Raw genomic sequence first — 13554 nt, 5'->3', positions numbered from 1 at the left:
AAACACTAATTCAATAGCCTCAGTGCGTCCCTGCATCTTAGCAGTCCCATCAAACAACAAAATGAATATTATATAAACTTTTAATGAAGCCATTTGAGGAGGTATCTGCCAGAAAGATTTGTATAAAGCTCATGTTCGTGGTACACAAGCTCCAGATTTGAAGCGCGTTCAGCCATGGAAGTGGTCACTTACCTCACCTTGTTTTTCGAAGGTGCTGCTAAGCATTGGCATTATGAACTTATTTCATTTTGGATACATGCTGCCGATATTCCTCGTAATTTCATGCCTTCAAGTGAAGTGACAGATATTGAGGGTGTTTTCCTTTTCAGGACCTTCAAAAGTTGTCCAGACCAACACAAACAGAAAGAATTCTTTATAACTGTTGCGAATTTGTATATGAAATAGGCTACCAAAAATAATTTTGGCAAGACCGTATATGCTTACTGTTCAAATACAAATGTAATAAATTGTACTGAAAAAAGGCACGCACATCTGTTTAAAAACATTATTGCCATCATGGCCTCAATATCGATCTTGTCTAAGAAAGTCAGTTACCTTGAGACATAAGACCTAATGTGAAATCCATGATGTAAAGTAATATGACGCGAACCTCAGTTGTCTTGGCTGACTAAGGAGTCAGCCTAGTGAGTCTGAGACCACAACATCCGTGCGGAATTAGCACACTAAAGCCGGAAAAAATACTGCTACATACTTCCACCCTATTCATTCTTTTTTATTGATCGGACAACGCACTCAGAGATTGCGTTTCTGTGAATGAGGCTATACAGTCAGGCGCGGGCTATTGAACATGACGTTAAGCATTTATTGCTTAGATTACACTTCAAGAAGCAAGAATTTGACCATCAACATTGCTTTGAAGCTCAAAGAAAAACTTCAGCTCTAACAATTGTTTGGCTTATAAAGTAAAATTTTATGCCATGAGCTGGAACTCCTGAAGTGGGCAATTGCAGATAGAGAAAGCCTTCATCTGCTTGCGTTCATATATTTTAAATACTTTGCCAAATTTACAAGGTTGGAAATGGTTGTTGTTGTTTTGTAACTCGACAAGTTACAAAACAACACTACTATATACTCAACACGCTAAAAAGAATCCTGGAAAGTACCAACAGTAAGAACAACATATGAACAACAGACGCTTCGAATTAACCTACCCAGATTATTAAATAGATTAAACAGCGAAGTAATTCAGTTGGAAAACACTACCTTTAAAGCTATTCGTAGTTATTCCAACTTAAGCTAGACGCAGTTCTTTGAATGAGTTTTTCCTGAGCAAAAATTGTTGTTGGCCTGGTCTATTTCTCACTTCAAAAAAATTTATTTTTTTTTGGGGGGGGGGGCAACAACAGTATGTGGGCTTTGATTTTGTTCTTGCTCTGCGTCAAGCAGAAATATGTTTCCATAGTGATGTACACCTTGTGCGTTTTTCTTTTGCATCTTTGTACCAGAATATTTGTCTCTATAGGAATACGTGATTGTATTTTATCAACTCCTGTAGGATGGCATATGTTTGTATTCTTTTGTGCACAACTTTCTTTTTGTTATTTACGGAATTTGTGTACCTGTATAATTTGCGAAATGTTATAGGCTGACTGTGTTCATATCAGTGCTGTGAACAGCAACGCGTGAGCCTCCGCGCGCTCCTTCGTGTCTTTGCACTGTAGTGATGCGAGAGTGAACATCATTGCCATTATATAACTGTCCCACATTATTACAATCGATAGCGGCACGTAGCATTGAAGATATATTAGATAATAAGAACTCCGTATTAAATATTGTTTGCCGCTTTCTTTTTGCGCAGATAACACCCGTGGCCTTTTGGAGCGGCTCAAGTAGCATCGGTAGCAGCGGCACCTGTGGTGTCGTGCCCCGTCACCACCACGCTGAGTGCTCTGGCATTGGCGGTGTGCCTAGGCGCGCTCATCGTCGCAACGGCAGTTGGCAACGCGCTCGTGTGCCTCTCCGTCTGCCTCGTGCGCCGCCTACGGCACCCGTCCAACCACCTCCTCGTCTCCCTGGCCGCCTCGGACCTGTGCGTTGCCCTGTTGGTCATGCCGCCGGCCCTGCACCTCGAGCTTACGGGTCATCGCTGGGACCTGGGCCGAGCGGCCTGCGATGCCTGGGTGTCGGTGGACGTAGCGTCCTGCACCGCGTCCATCCTAAACTTGTGCATGATATCCGTGGATCGGTATCTGGCAATCACGCGGCCTTTGACCTACGGCGTGCGAAGGACGGCCCGTAGAGCGTGGGCCTGCATCGGCGCTGTCTGGCTGCTGGCGGCGCTCATCAGCGTGCCACCTCTGCTCGTGCTGGGAAACGAACATGGAACCCCTATCATGCCCACCTGCCTTGTGTGCCAACATTTGGCTTACCAACTGTACGCGACACTGGGAGCGTTTTACATACCTCTCGTGGTCATGCTGTCCATGTACTGGAGAATTCACAGGGCTGCCAAGAGGGTCGTCGAGGCCGAACATAGGGCGAGACCAGGACCTCGCACAAGGAGCCTAAGGGTCGCCGTAAGGGAGCGCAAGGCTTCCATAACGTTAGGAATAATCCTGACGGCTTTCACGGTGTGCTGGTTGCCCTTCTTTGCTTTGGCACTGGTTAGGCCTCTCGGTGGGAAGCCCCTTCCAGAGCTGGCACACAGCCTCGCGCTTTGGCTTGGATACACTAACTCAGCACTGAATCCAGTCATATACGTCACATTCCATCATGATTTCCGTCGGGCGTTTCGTGACCTCTTGTGCTTGCGATGCGGCAAGCGAGCCAATGATAACGGTGCAATGGTTGGTGGAAGTGCGAACGGAGCAGGGCAGCTGCTCGGGCGAAGAAACAACAACCATCGCTCGTGGGCCTGACCCTGGTGGACGTCGCCTGGAGACATACGAGTCTCCAGAGTCGACGTTGTTCATGACCAAAACGAGATGGACAAGCATAATCAGCAGAAGAAGCAACAAAACCAAGCGAGCCACATCATATGCGATTCAAGCGCATCGCCTATATCCACTATGTTTCCTTGACCGTTGATGTGGAAAAGGCTCCTGTGAATGTTTCCGTTTCGGAAAGTGAACCGAAGGGTGCAGAACGGCGTAGCACTTGCACGATGCTCTAACATCAGCAGCCTGGTAGTCCAGTGTGTTCTTGTATAAGGAATCACTTGTAATGTTTCGGGAGTGAAGTGGAAGGTTTTGTTGCACTGTTTGAGGCAATAACGCCTGTGCGATCAGCCGACAAGATATCGCAAAAGTTCGGAATGTTACTGTCCAGCAGAGTGGCTTCTGCAAAAGTGACGCTATTGTGCTATATTTTCTACGCCCAGTCTCTTCACCTCCACTTCTGGGCGTCGATGTATCCCATGTGAAGTGTTAGAACTGTGAACTTTATTCTGCCTAAAAGTACTTTTCTGTGTTATGAGTGTTTCGATGAGGCATGCCCTTCCGAGGAAGCAGAGTACCAATCACCACGTTCAAGAATAAGTGACGATTTTCTGCATTTAGTGGTTTCGCTGCTGCTGGAGTACTGTGTGCATCTCGGGACTTTATACTGAGGTTGATGAGCAACTACGGAGACAACGCACAAAGTTACTTCATGCAACCTCAATAAAGGATTGAGGTATCATGCTACCAACGAACAGGTGTGACTGGAATTCTGAACGAGCAGTGAACGAAATTGAACAAGCTAAAGAACACATGTAGTCAGTGAGATACAGGTAATAACTGTCCTTTCGTTTTACCCATGAATCCTGCTTGTTCGGGTCTCTTCGTCGTTGACCAAGACTTTGGGTGTTCACACTTGCCACTTGTAATGTTGACTGAATATTGCGCAGAACGATGCGCATAGTATGTTGTTTAGCATGTTTCGGACAAGTATTGTTAAGGCAACTTGTTGAAAAGTGCTCCAAGTTTAGCAGATACGCGCGCTTGTGATTCAACAATCAAATGACGAATTGTTGTTTCAGTTGAAACTGTGAAACTTGAGATTGTTTATTTGCGCTTAACCTTTTGAAACAGCAATACAGAAATAATTTCGCATAAACTCACCAGCTTTCTATATAAATTACATGAATTAACCGACTCTCTAACTTCAACTGCTTCACCTCAGGGCCATGTGTACGAAAACTTTGTTAGCACAGAACTTTTACAACATTGTGTTGATCGGTCCCCGTTGTTGAAAACCACTTGGCTTTGTGGTTTAGTTGTTTCGTGCAGACATTTATGTGCCTAAATTGATTAAAATCATCCACTTTCCAGCCCCGTGTGGATCCTCTGATGTAAAGCCCCACACACGAGGGTGGTTGCATGCTTATTTCTCATGTAACCTGTGCAAAAAACGAAAAACTGCAGGGTCAGCAAGCACTGGCCTGGCAGGCCCGCACATCCCCAACCCAATAGGGGCTTGATCTAAGCCCTCCACCTCTAACCTTACAACAATAAAGTTCTCTCTGTCTCTCTCTCTACTGGCAAAGCAGGAAAGTATGTGTACTAATATATTGAACAAAGCTGAAGAAAAACGCTACCGTGTTGCAAAAAGTCAATAAAAGAAAGCTGCAGTCACAGGACCTTTTTCTGTTACTTTTGTGAAAAGAAACAGTCAAATCATTTGATATTTCTCAGTAAATGAATTGCGTATATCGAAATCCAGGATACGAGCTTGGGATAATGTGAATATTCTATTGGAATTCTTCGTTTCGTGCGAGGTGCTGGGGTAGCTCAGTGGCTATTGCTGGCTGCATCAGCGAGCACGACGTCGCGGTTTCAGTACTCACGACGGTGGCCATGTTCCGGCGGGGACACAATGCGAAAACACTCGTGCACTTAATTTAAGCCAACGTTACAAAGCAAAAGGTGGTGAAAATTAAAAGGAACCCTTGCAGAACGGCGTCTCTTATATCCCGCGACACATATCCGAACTTCAGGCCACATTCTTAAACTTTTATTTCGATTTCGCACTTCGTAAATATTTGGAGTAGCGTTCTGCCTAAGTTATGAGCAGGATCATCTGTTAGGAGTGGGGGTGATACGATAGAAAGGAAATTAAATGGAACCATACGCCGTGATACCAAGCCTACTTTCCTAAAGGATTTCACCACCCTTCATTTACTATATCAAATATTGAGAAATACATGTTCCTTAACATTTTCTTGGCCTTTTCCCGAATGGTATTGGCCTATTCATTTATCATCACTAGGGTATGTTGTAGAGAAACATTGTGACACGGCTGCTCAGCTAGTTATGCCGTTTGCCGGATGCTGGAGCTGCTATCCGACCTTTTGTAATTAAGGTACAGCGAACTGTCTACACACCGGCAAAGAGCACAGACCAGTATTGTGAGTCACTGATGTGTACAAGGCATCACCATGGCACTGAATGCTTTAAGTTTTGATGTGTAAAATCCGAATGAGGCAGGAAATTTAACAAGCTTTATGAGATCCACAGCTTGCGAAATTATCCGGCAGAGTTAATTATTTTCTTTTGCAGGAGCTCACAAAGTCATGCATGGTGGAATCTACGCGGCGCTTAACAAGAAAGTACTGGTGATATCGAGTGCTCTACTTAGCAGCGTATTGGATAGGAAAAAGCAACACCTCAGTGAGCATGCCATTAACAAACAATTTTCTGAATGTGACATAATTTTGCAACTAAAAATGTGTTATGCCAGAGTATTTCAATTTTACTTGAGAAATCCAAGAGAATAAAGTACCACAATATCCAATAAGAAATGGTGTGTATTTGTCATATCTATAGCTTGAATTGAAAATACGAAACATTCATGAATATTTAATATATTACTGTTTGCCACAAACAGGAGAAATACTTGGAAAAATGAGAACCCAACTTACCTGAACTGCTTACATAAAGTCCCTTCAGCAAAATGAACCCCTTCTTGTTTTTTCAGACGCCGAAGCAAAACAAATTGCGGTCATTCATTAAAAACCCTAATGGTATATAAAGAGAAAAAAAAGTACGGTGCCTAATAGAAGTTATAACGCTAGATAAGAATACGAATACAAATTGACATCGTCGTTTACCACGTTGTGAAGAATATTTAGATTGTTCTCAGCCAAGAAAAAGATTGAATAGCGTTACAGAAAAAGCCATGCAATAAAAGGGCTATTCCCTGGGTCAGACTTCTTGGCATAGTTAACTGAGCTATGCAGATGTAAAACAGTGACAAAAACATTTTTTTCTAATATAGCTAAGTGGCCAGATAAGACCTATAAAACGAAAAATAGAGCTCACAGAAAAATAACGTTTTCGACATGTCATGCATTATAGCTGGGTCCTCAAGTAGGAAACGCAGTTCCCGAATGCTTGTTTCAGGGCCAAAGAAAATTCTCCACTCTGCAACAACCACATGAAACTATTTTCGTATTCTGAAAACCCTAGAAAACGTATCGTTTGATTCTTTGGAATGGTATAATTTGTTTTTTATGACGCTTTCGCAGAGTCGACAACATGCTCATGCCTTGACAAAACTACTAATATATTGAGATCCAACTATAAGTTCACAAATATAACCTACTAGACTCTTAGCTGGTATTGTAGTTGTATTTAGAATATTACACAGTTTGCTAGTTGTTGTGATGTTCTGTACCGAGATGGTGATTCAATTTAGTGAACAAAATGGCTCGAAGTTGCGCTCACGTCTTGTCATAAAACAGAAACATGAGATGTTTTTCCTTTAGATGCAAAACTGCAAATGCTAGCACTGAAAGTGGTGTAGTCACAAAAATCTAACAACCTATTTTCAGCATTGCCTTTATATCAGGGTGTTAATGTTTTTACTGTAGGTTTGTCGTTCTCGATGTTGCTGAACATAAACACCAGTAAATAGCACACAAATTACATCAATATACAACTTGTATTTTTTGGTTTCTGATTGCAAGAAGTGAAATAAATATTTTGGTCTATATATGTGCACGTGGCATTGAAGTTGCATACATTTCTGTGGAAATTCTCCCCATGAGGAAACAAGGATTCATTAATATTAATCATTGATATTGATTGATATTATACCACCTAGAGGGCATCTAATACCTGAGGTTTCAGGGGGGCAGAGTTAGAGGAATCGTACATTCACGATCGGCTCTGCTGAAGCTATTATGGCGCACGCACTGCTACGACCCACCTACTATTACATACATATTAAAACATGCATTACATATTATTACGACAGACGTACTAGTACATACAGCTGGAACTATTATGACACACGCCTCACAGGAGTTATACTGAATGCGCTTGTATAACTTTCTTAACAAATTACAGTTCAATTGCATACATTTGCTGTGCAAAAGTATGTATGTATATAACAGCCAAATCAATGTACATTGCCTATTAAAACACGCCTGAAGGGGTCGAGCACGTTATAGAGCTCGCATCAGATAACCGCAGCTTCAAAAAAGGCTGTTATACAGCCGTTCGCTAGAAATACAGAAACAACTGTAAATAAATAATAATGAGACGGTCTGTTTAGTCCGCAATTTTAATGAACTTCTTCCTCCGTGCCCCCAGCCCCAGTCTATGTCGTCTTCTTCCTTATCTTCAGGGAGGTTCCACTTCCGGCTCTTCACACCCTCCACGGCTTTGATTGTCTCTCCTCCATGGGTGACATGGAATCACGTTGCTGCACCTCCAAAAGCCGTCGTGCTGACCCTAGTCGGGACTGTCGTGATAAAGCTTCAAAATCTTCTGGCGATCTGTTTGTGGTACCTCAAACTTTCCATCCTTCAACACAATATCTTCTGTGTCTTCCCAGATACTTGCTACGTGCGGAGTTTTAATTATTTCAGTCTCCGGAATATGTAATCTTGATAGAGCGTCCGCGTCGGGGAGCTTCTTTCCATGGTTGCCGATGGCGCTGGATTCAATCTTCTTCCCTTGTGCTTCGTAATAAATGGCCTTCAGAACGCCTTGTTGTTTCACGGTTTTGGTCACCATGTAGGGGCCGATGAATGGCGACTTCTAGCCGTCCAGTCCTTTGCGTACAAGGACTAAGTGCCCCGGTTCGATGTCTGGAATTTTAAACAGATGTTTAGTGTCGTAACACTTTTTCATTCATAGGCTTGTTGGTCTTTTGTCTTGGCACGTTCTTGTAGAATTGTCTTGCCTGCTATTCCCAGGCGATGATCCGCGGGTAGCCATGGGCTGGTTCTAGAGGCAGCAAAATGAGGTGTGCAACCAAGACCAGCTACATAGGAGCGGTTGTGATGCTGGACAGCAGCTTCCAGAGCGCATTTCCAGCCGCCAGTAAAATTGGGATAAAGTATAATATATGTTTTCAAATCGGGAATTAATCGATCGGCCAGAGCGTTACCCTCAGGATGGTATAGTGTATTGAACCGCAGGGTAATACCCCTTTCTTCTGCCCAAGCTCTTAGCCTTTCGCTTCTGAATGCTGGAGCGTTGTCGCTGAGAATGACTTTAGTATTCTTACACATTTCCCGTTGCATAAGAGAAATGATAGCATTGGAGTCTCGTTCCCTGGTTTCGCGGCTGCCATCCGTGTACATTGGTCAATAGCAACTAGAAAAGCTTGCGTCTTACGCACTCCTTCCCCTTTCTTTTTAAGCTCGGCAAAGTCGAGGTGTACAACTTCAAATGGCACATTGGAGTACACAGGTATGGTCATTTCTTTTCCTTTAGGCCTATATTTTGGTTTTCGAACTTGGCAATCATGGCAAGTCTTTACATATTAATGTACGTCATTTTTCATATGGTTCCACGTGAAACATTGCTGCACCTCCAAAAGCCGTCGTGCTGACCCTAGTCGGGACTGTCGTGATAAAGCTTCAAAATCTTCTGGCGATCTGTTTGTGGTACCTCAAACTTTCCATCCTTCAACACAATATCTTCTGTGTCTTCCCAGATACTTGCTACATGCAGAGTTTTAATTATTTCAGTCTCCGGAATATGTAATCTTGATAGAGCGTCCGCGTCGGGGAGCTTCTTTCCAGGACGGTGAACGACGTCGAACGCGAACTGCTGGATTTCGCTGACCCAACGACCAATCCTTCCCTTCGGTTGAGTAATGTTCAGCAAATAATTTAAAGTTTGGTTGTCCATAAACAAGTTAAAGTGTTGACCTTCGAGGTAAGTGCGAAAGTATCGCAATGCCATGACGACGGCCAATGCCTCTTTTTTAGTGGTGTTGTAGTTTATTTGCAAATTGCTGAAGGTGTACGAGTAATATCCAATTACATTCAGCTGGCGTCCCGATGGTTTACTGGCATCTCGTCGATATAGTACTGTGCCGGTTCCATATAGGAATGCGTCAGTACACAACTCAAAAGGGTTCTTGAAGTCTGGGAGTACTAGGACAGGATCTGATGATATTTTTTGCGCTAGTTCTTGATAAATGTCTTCGCATTCTTTGCTCCAAATGAACGGGGTGTCTGTTTTGGCTAATGCTGTCAAACACCTTGTTTTTGTGGCAACGTCCTTGATGAAGACCCTGAAATGTCCAGCTAGGCCAAGGAATACCCTCAAAGAGTGGAAGTCACGAGGTTTCGTCAAAGTTTTAATCCTGTGCACTGACTCTTCCTTCGTACTCTTTGAATGACCGTCAAATGCCCTTCCTAGAAAAACCACGGATGTCTTGAAAACTCACTCTTTTTAAAATTGATCTTCAGCTTTGCTTTTGCCAAAGCATTCCAAACTTGTTATAAATGCAGCTCATGTTCGTCTTTTGTTCGAGAGTAGACAATAATGTCGTCGACATACACACTGCAGCATTTGCCAGTCAAAGGTTCCAACACAGTGTTCATCATTTTCTAGAACCATGCCCCTTAATTTTTCCAGCCAAATGGGAGCCTACTATATTCATAGATACCAAATGTGGTCACAAAGGCTGTGTATTTATTGTATTCTTCCTGGAGTGGTATCTGCCAGTATCCTTTACAAAGGTCAATTCTTGAGAACCAGTGACAGCCCCCGGTTTCATTATTAATGTCATCAATGCGTGGCATAGGAAACGGAAACAGGTCTGTTTGCTTATTAATCAAACGATAATCTGTACAAAGCCTGAATGTTCCATCTTCCCTTGGCACTATTGTAATGGGGGAACCATAGGCCGAAATTGATGGTCTAATAATTCCCGCTGCAAGCATCTGCTACAGTTCCTTCTTCAGCCACATCTTTTTCTCGCGTGATAGACTTTAAGGTTTCTTACGGACAACAGTTGTGTCTCGTAGGTTAAATGGTACTTCTATAAATGACGTTGCAGGAGGGCAAGGCCCAATGCATACCAGTTCTGGGTAAGTACTGGGAACATCATCTGATATTTTCACAACTCGGAGACTTCCGCTCGTTTCACTGCTATCTTCAACTCGTTCGTGATCGATAGTCAGTTCGTCCTGCCAAGAGATGTTTACCCTCAAAAGCTTGATATGTGGTCTTGACAATAGGAACATGAATTTGACGTCGTTCATTACTATTGCATCAATAGGCATAGTAACACCTTTTTTTATTATATGGTATTTAGGAGATGTTGACGCCTTTAATTGGCGCCGGCTACTACTTTTCACATAGAGGTATGAAAGAAAAAAAAAGAATGAACCTACACGCATTAAAATTAAATGTCAACTCCAAATCACAATGACACAAAGTTCAGTCACAAAGGCACATTAAGTTAAACACACAATCCAGTCACATAAGTACACTAATGTCACACTAAAACTGAAAGTCCACTCGGAAAAAGGGCACACAAAGTTCAGTCACATAGCTGCACTAAAGTATACACAAAGTCCGGTCACGTAATTATACTAAAATCACGGCACATAAGATAGCATGGATTCGATTCAAAGGAAAGTACATGAACTCAGGTGTGAATTGGCCATAGAGTGAGTTTATCACAGATAAACACTCTTTTCAATAGTTTCCGAGAATATTACTCGCTTCTAGAAATCTTTGGATGGCCATTAACGCTCGTCTTTGCGGCGAATATGTTGGCCAAGGACCTAATATCTTCCTGAGGCTGAAGGGCCTGCGGTCTAATGTCTCTAAATAACGTGCTAAACGTTGTTTGTGTGTATCATGTCGCGGACATTCTAACAGAAGATGCTGCACATCCTCATCCGCGTGGCCACAAGTACATTCCGGACTATCAGCTCTTGAAATTTTTTACATTTATATTCAACTGGAATGGTTGCCCAGTCCTCTAGAAGCCTGGCTTTTCCATCATAACTGCGCACCTCAATAATCTTATCTTAGCTGGCTTGACTTTTTTCGACCAAACTTGAGTTTATCAAGCTCACGGACGCGCCTGTATCCACAAGAACATCTACTCCCTTCTTATTTACTATCATTCTCGCACGGAGAATTTTGTTCTTCATTAGATATACAATCGCATATTTTTCAGGTACCGCGGGTCGTTGAGATGCACCATGGCTAGGTATAGTCGGCGGTTCCACACTCGGACGTTTAGGCATATGTAGTGCATTTGGTGGAGCCATGCGATAGCTGTTTGGCTGTCTGATGGCGAGATTTCCATGCTGACTACCGCATGGTGTGGTTTCTACAACAATGTCTTTTAGACAGCAAAGAATGTCTTCTGCAGTCTTGACCTGTCGGGCCTGCAGTTGTGTTTGACACTCTCTACTCATACCAAGCAACATAAAAGGTATACGACTGATGTTTCTGGTAAACTGGGATCGGCGAGTTGAAGTAGTATCCTTTTTTCAAAATAGTAGTCACGGAGACTGCCACCAGTGTGCTTATATGTTATTGCCTTATCCCATTGTTGAACTACATTTACAGCAAAACAGGACAGCAGGCTCTTCTTCCATTCACTCCACTTCTCGCTAACCTGCTTCACAATCCGAATGTCGTACCACTTCCTTGCAGTACCATATAGAAAGAATCGTAAGTTAAATATCTTGTCTCCGTCAGTCATCCACTGGTTGTGCACACAAGCGTACTCATAAAAGTCCAGCCACGAAGTTGGCACTGCTGATGTGCCATCGAACATGTCTGGTTTTACGGTGTCACCTCGCTGATAATTCTTATGCTGGATCGGTTGTACCACAGCAGACATAAATTGTGTCTGGGTTTCTAACTGTTCGCGTTGATTCTGGATGAGCTGGAGAATTAATGCGGTGAAGTCTGGTTCACGATCTATAGCATCTCTTAGGTGAGCTGGTAGGGAGAACTTAATGTACTCGTCCATCTTGACAAAAATCTTCACGGTACCTTGCTCAAGAAGTCCTGCCACAGTTCTAACTGACTTGGTCACGACCCAAGCAAGGAACTCCGTTGAGCTGGCTCCAGGTTGCAAGCTGACTGGCTCTTCACCGTCGATCAGGGGCGTAGCCGTGGGGGGGGGGGTGATGGGGCTTCGCCCCCCCCCCCGAAACCCCCCCCCCCCGAAATTATTTCGTGCCGGCATGCACCGCCGACCATAACTACCACCGACGCCAGGAATCATTCAGGATTCTGTCTACAATGTCTTTTTCACGCTCGAAAAGACATTTCGGCACGAACATTGCGAACTCTGGCTGGATTTCGTGGCAACGCCCTTGCACCTGGAGTCCCGTAACGCAAGGAGCCCCATCCGAGCACAAATTTGCAAGGGATTTTGATAGCGAGCGGGCGCGTTGCGGCATCTCGCAGCGGCCGCGGAACCTACGGAGCGCATGAATTTCAATTACCATACTTTATGGGTATAAAGTTCTCAAACTTTTGACGCGTATGTGCACTGCCATTTGCAAAGGCGTGCTTTAAAAGATTTTCAATTCTGGAACTTTATGGGGTTTGTGTTCTTATAAACTTGGGCCAACATGCGTGCACTGGAGCCCTCGTGTCCAAGTCGTTCCAGAAATGAAAGCACGTGCTCGAAATCTTCCACACACGCAAAAATACTAAATATCACCGTGACTGTGAGCTAGCAGCAGATAATTTTCTCCAAACATTTTCAGGAAGCGTGCCTAATGTGATCGATCAGCGGGACCAGGGCAGGCAAAGTAAAATATGAGAAAAAAGAAGAAAGTATTTGGCCTATTATTGAGGAAATTCTTTTTGCCGGCGGCAAGGTCTGGCTCTCCGTGGCCATAGGGACAGTGGCCCTATGGATTTGAACATAGCCCCAGCAGAAAATACGAGTATTTTCACAGCGTTTTTTCGCATGCGAGCTAATTGTGGAGATACATATCTGAAGAACCACTTGGAAAGTTGCCCCAGTAATGCCTCGTATTTAAGCCCAGATACACAAAACCAAATTAAAGAAATTTGTGGTGAAATAATCAATGAAAGCGTAGTTTCAAGAGCAGGCTGCTTCTCCATACTTCCTGGCGAAACGACGGACATCGCTGGAATCGAACAGCCTACTGTTTGTGCAAGGTACCTAAACAAGGATGCCATCGACATCCAGGGAGTGTTTTAGGCTTTAGCACCGGAGTAGATGCCCTCTCTCATTGCGACTGCAGGTTCTATGTAAATGTGTACAAACTGCTGCAGATTCTAGTCACCCTTCCAGTGACCATTGCTGGCGCAGAGAGATTTTTTTAAACATGAAATTACTAAAAACTACTTGCGCGCT

The 13554-nt window shown here is 43.6% G+C and overlaps 1 protein-coding gene across 1 annotated transcript; it reads left to right on the top strand.

The window, feature by feature from the left end:
• The first annotated feature begins 1842 nt into the window (after positions 1-1842).
• LOC119458361 (5-hydroxytryptamine receptor 1) lies at positions 1843-3133 on the top strand. Its single transcript, XM_037720193.2, has one exon. It carries the CDS (start codon positions 2070-2072, stop codon positions 2877-2879), a length of 810 nt encoding a protein of 269 aa, XP_037576121.1. The 5' UTR covers positions 1843-2069; the 3' UTR covers positions 2880-3133.
• Positions 3134-13554: the final 10421 nt, after the last annotated feature.

This window comes from Dermacentor silvarum, chromosome 7, assembly GCF_013339745.2.
Source record: "Dermacentor silvarum isolate Dsil-2018 chromosome 7, BIME_Dsil_1.4, whole genome shotgun sequence".
Taxonomy (NCBI): Eukaryota; Metazoa; Arthropoda; class Arachnida; order Ixodida; family Ixodidae; genus Dermacentor; species Dermacentor silvarum.
Note: the sequence above shows the minus strand (reverse complement) of the source record. Positions and strands in the feature narration are given on the sequence as shown.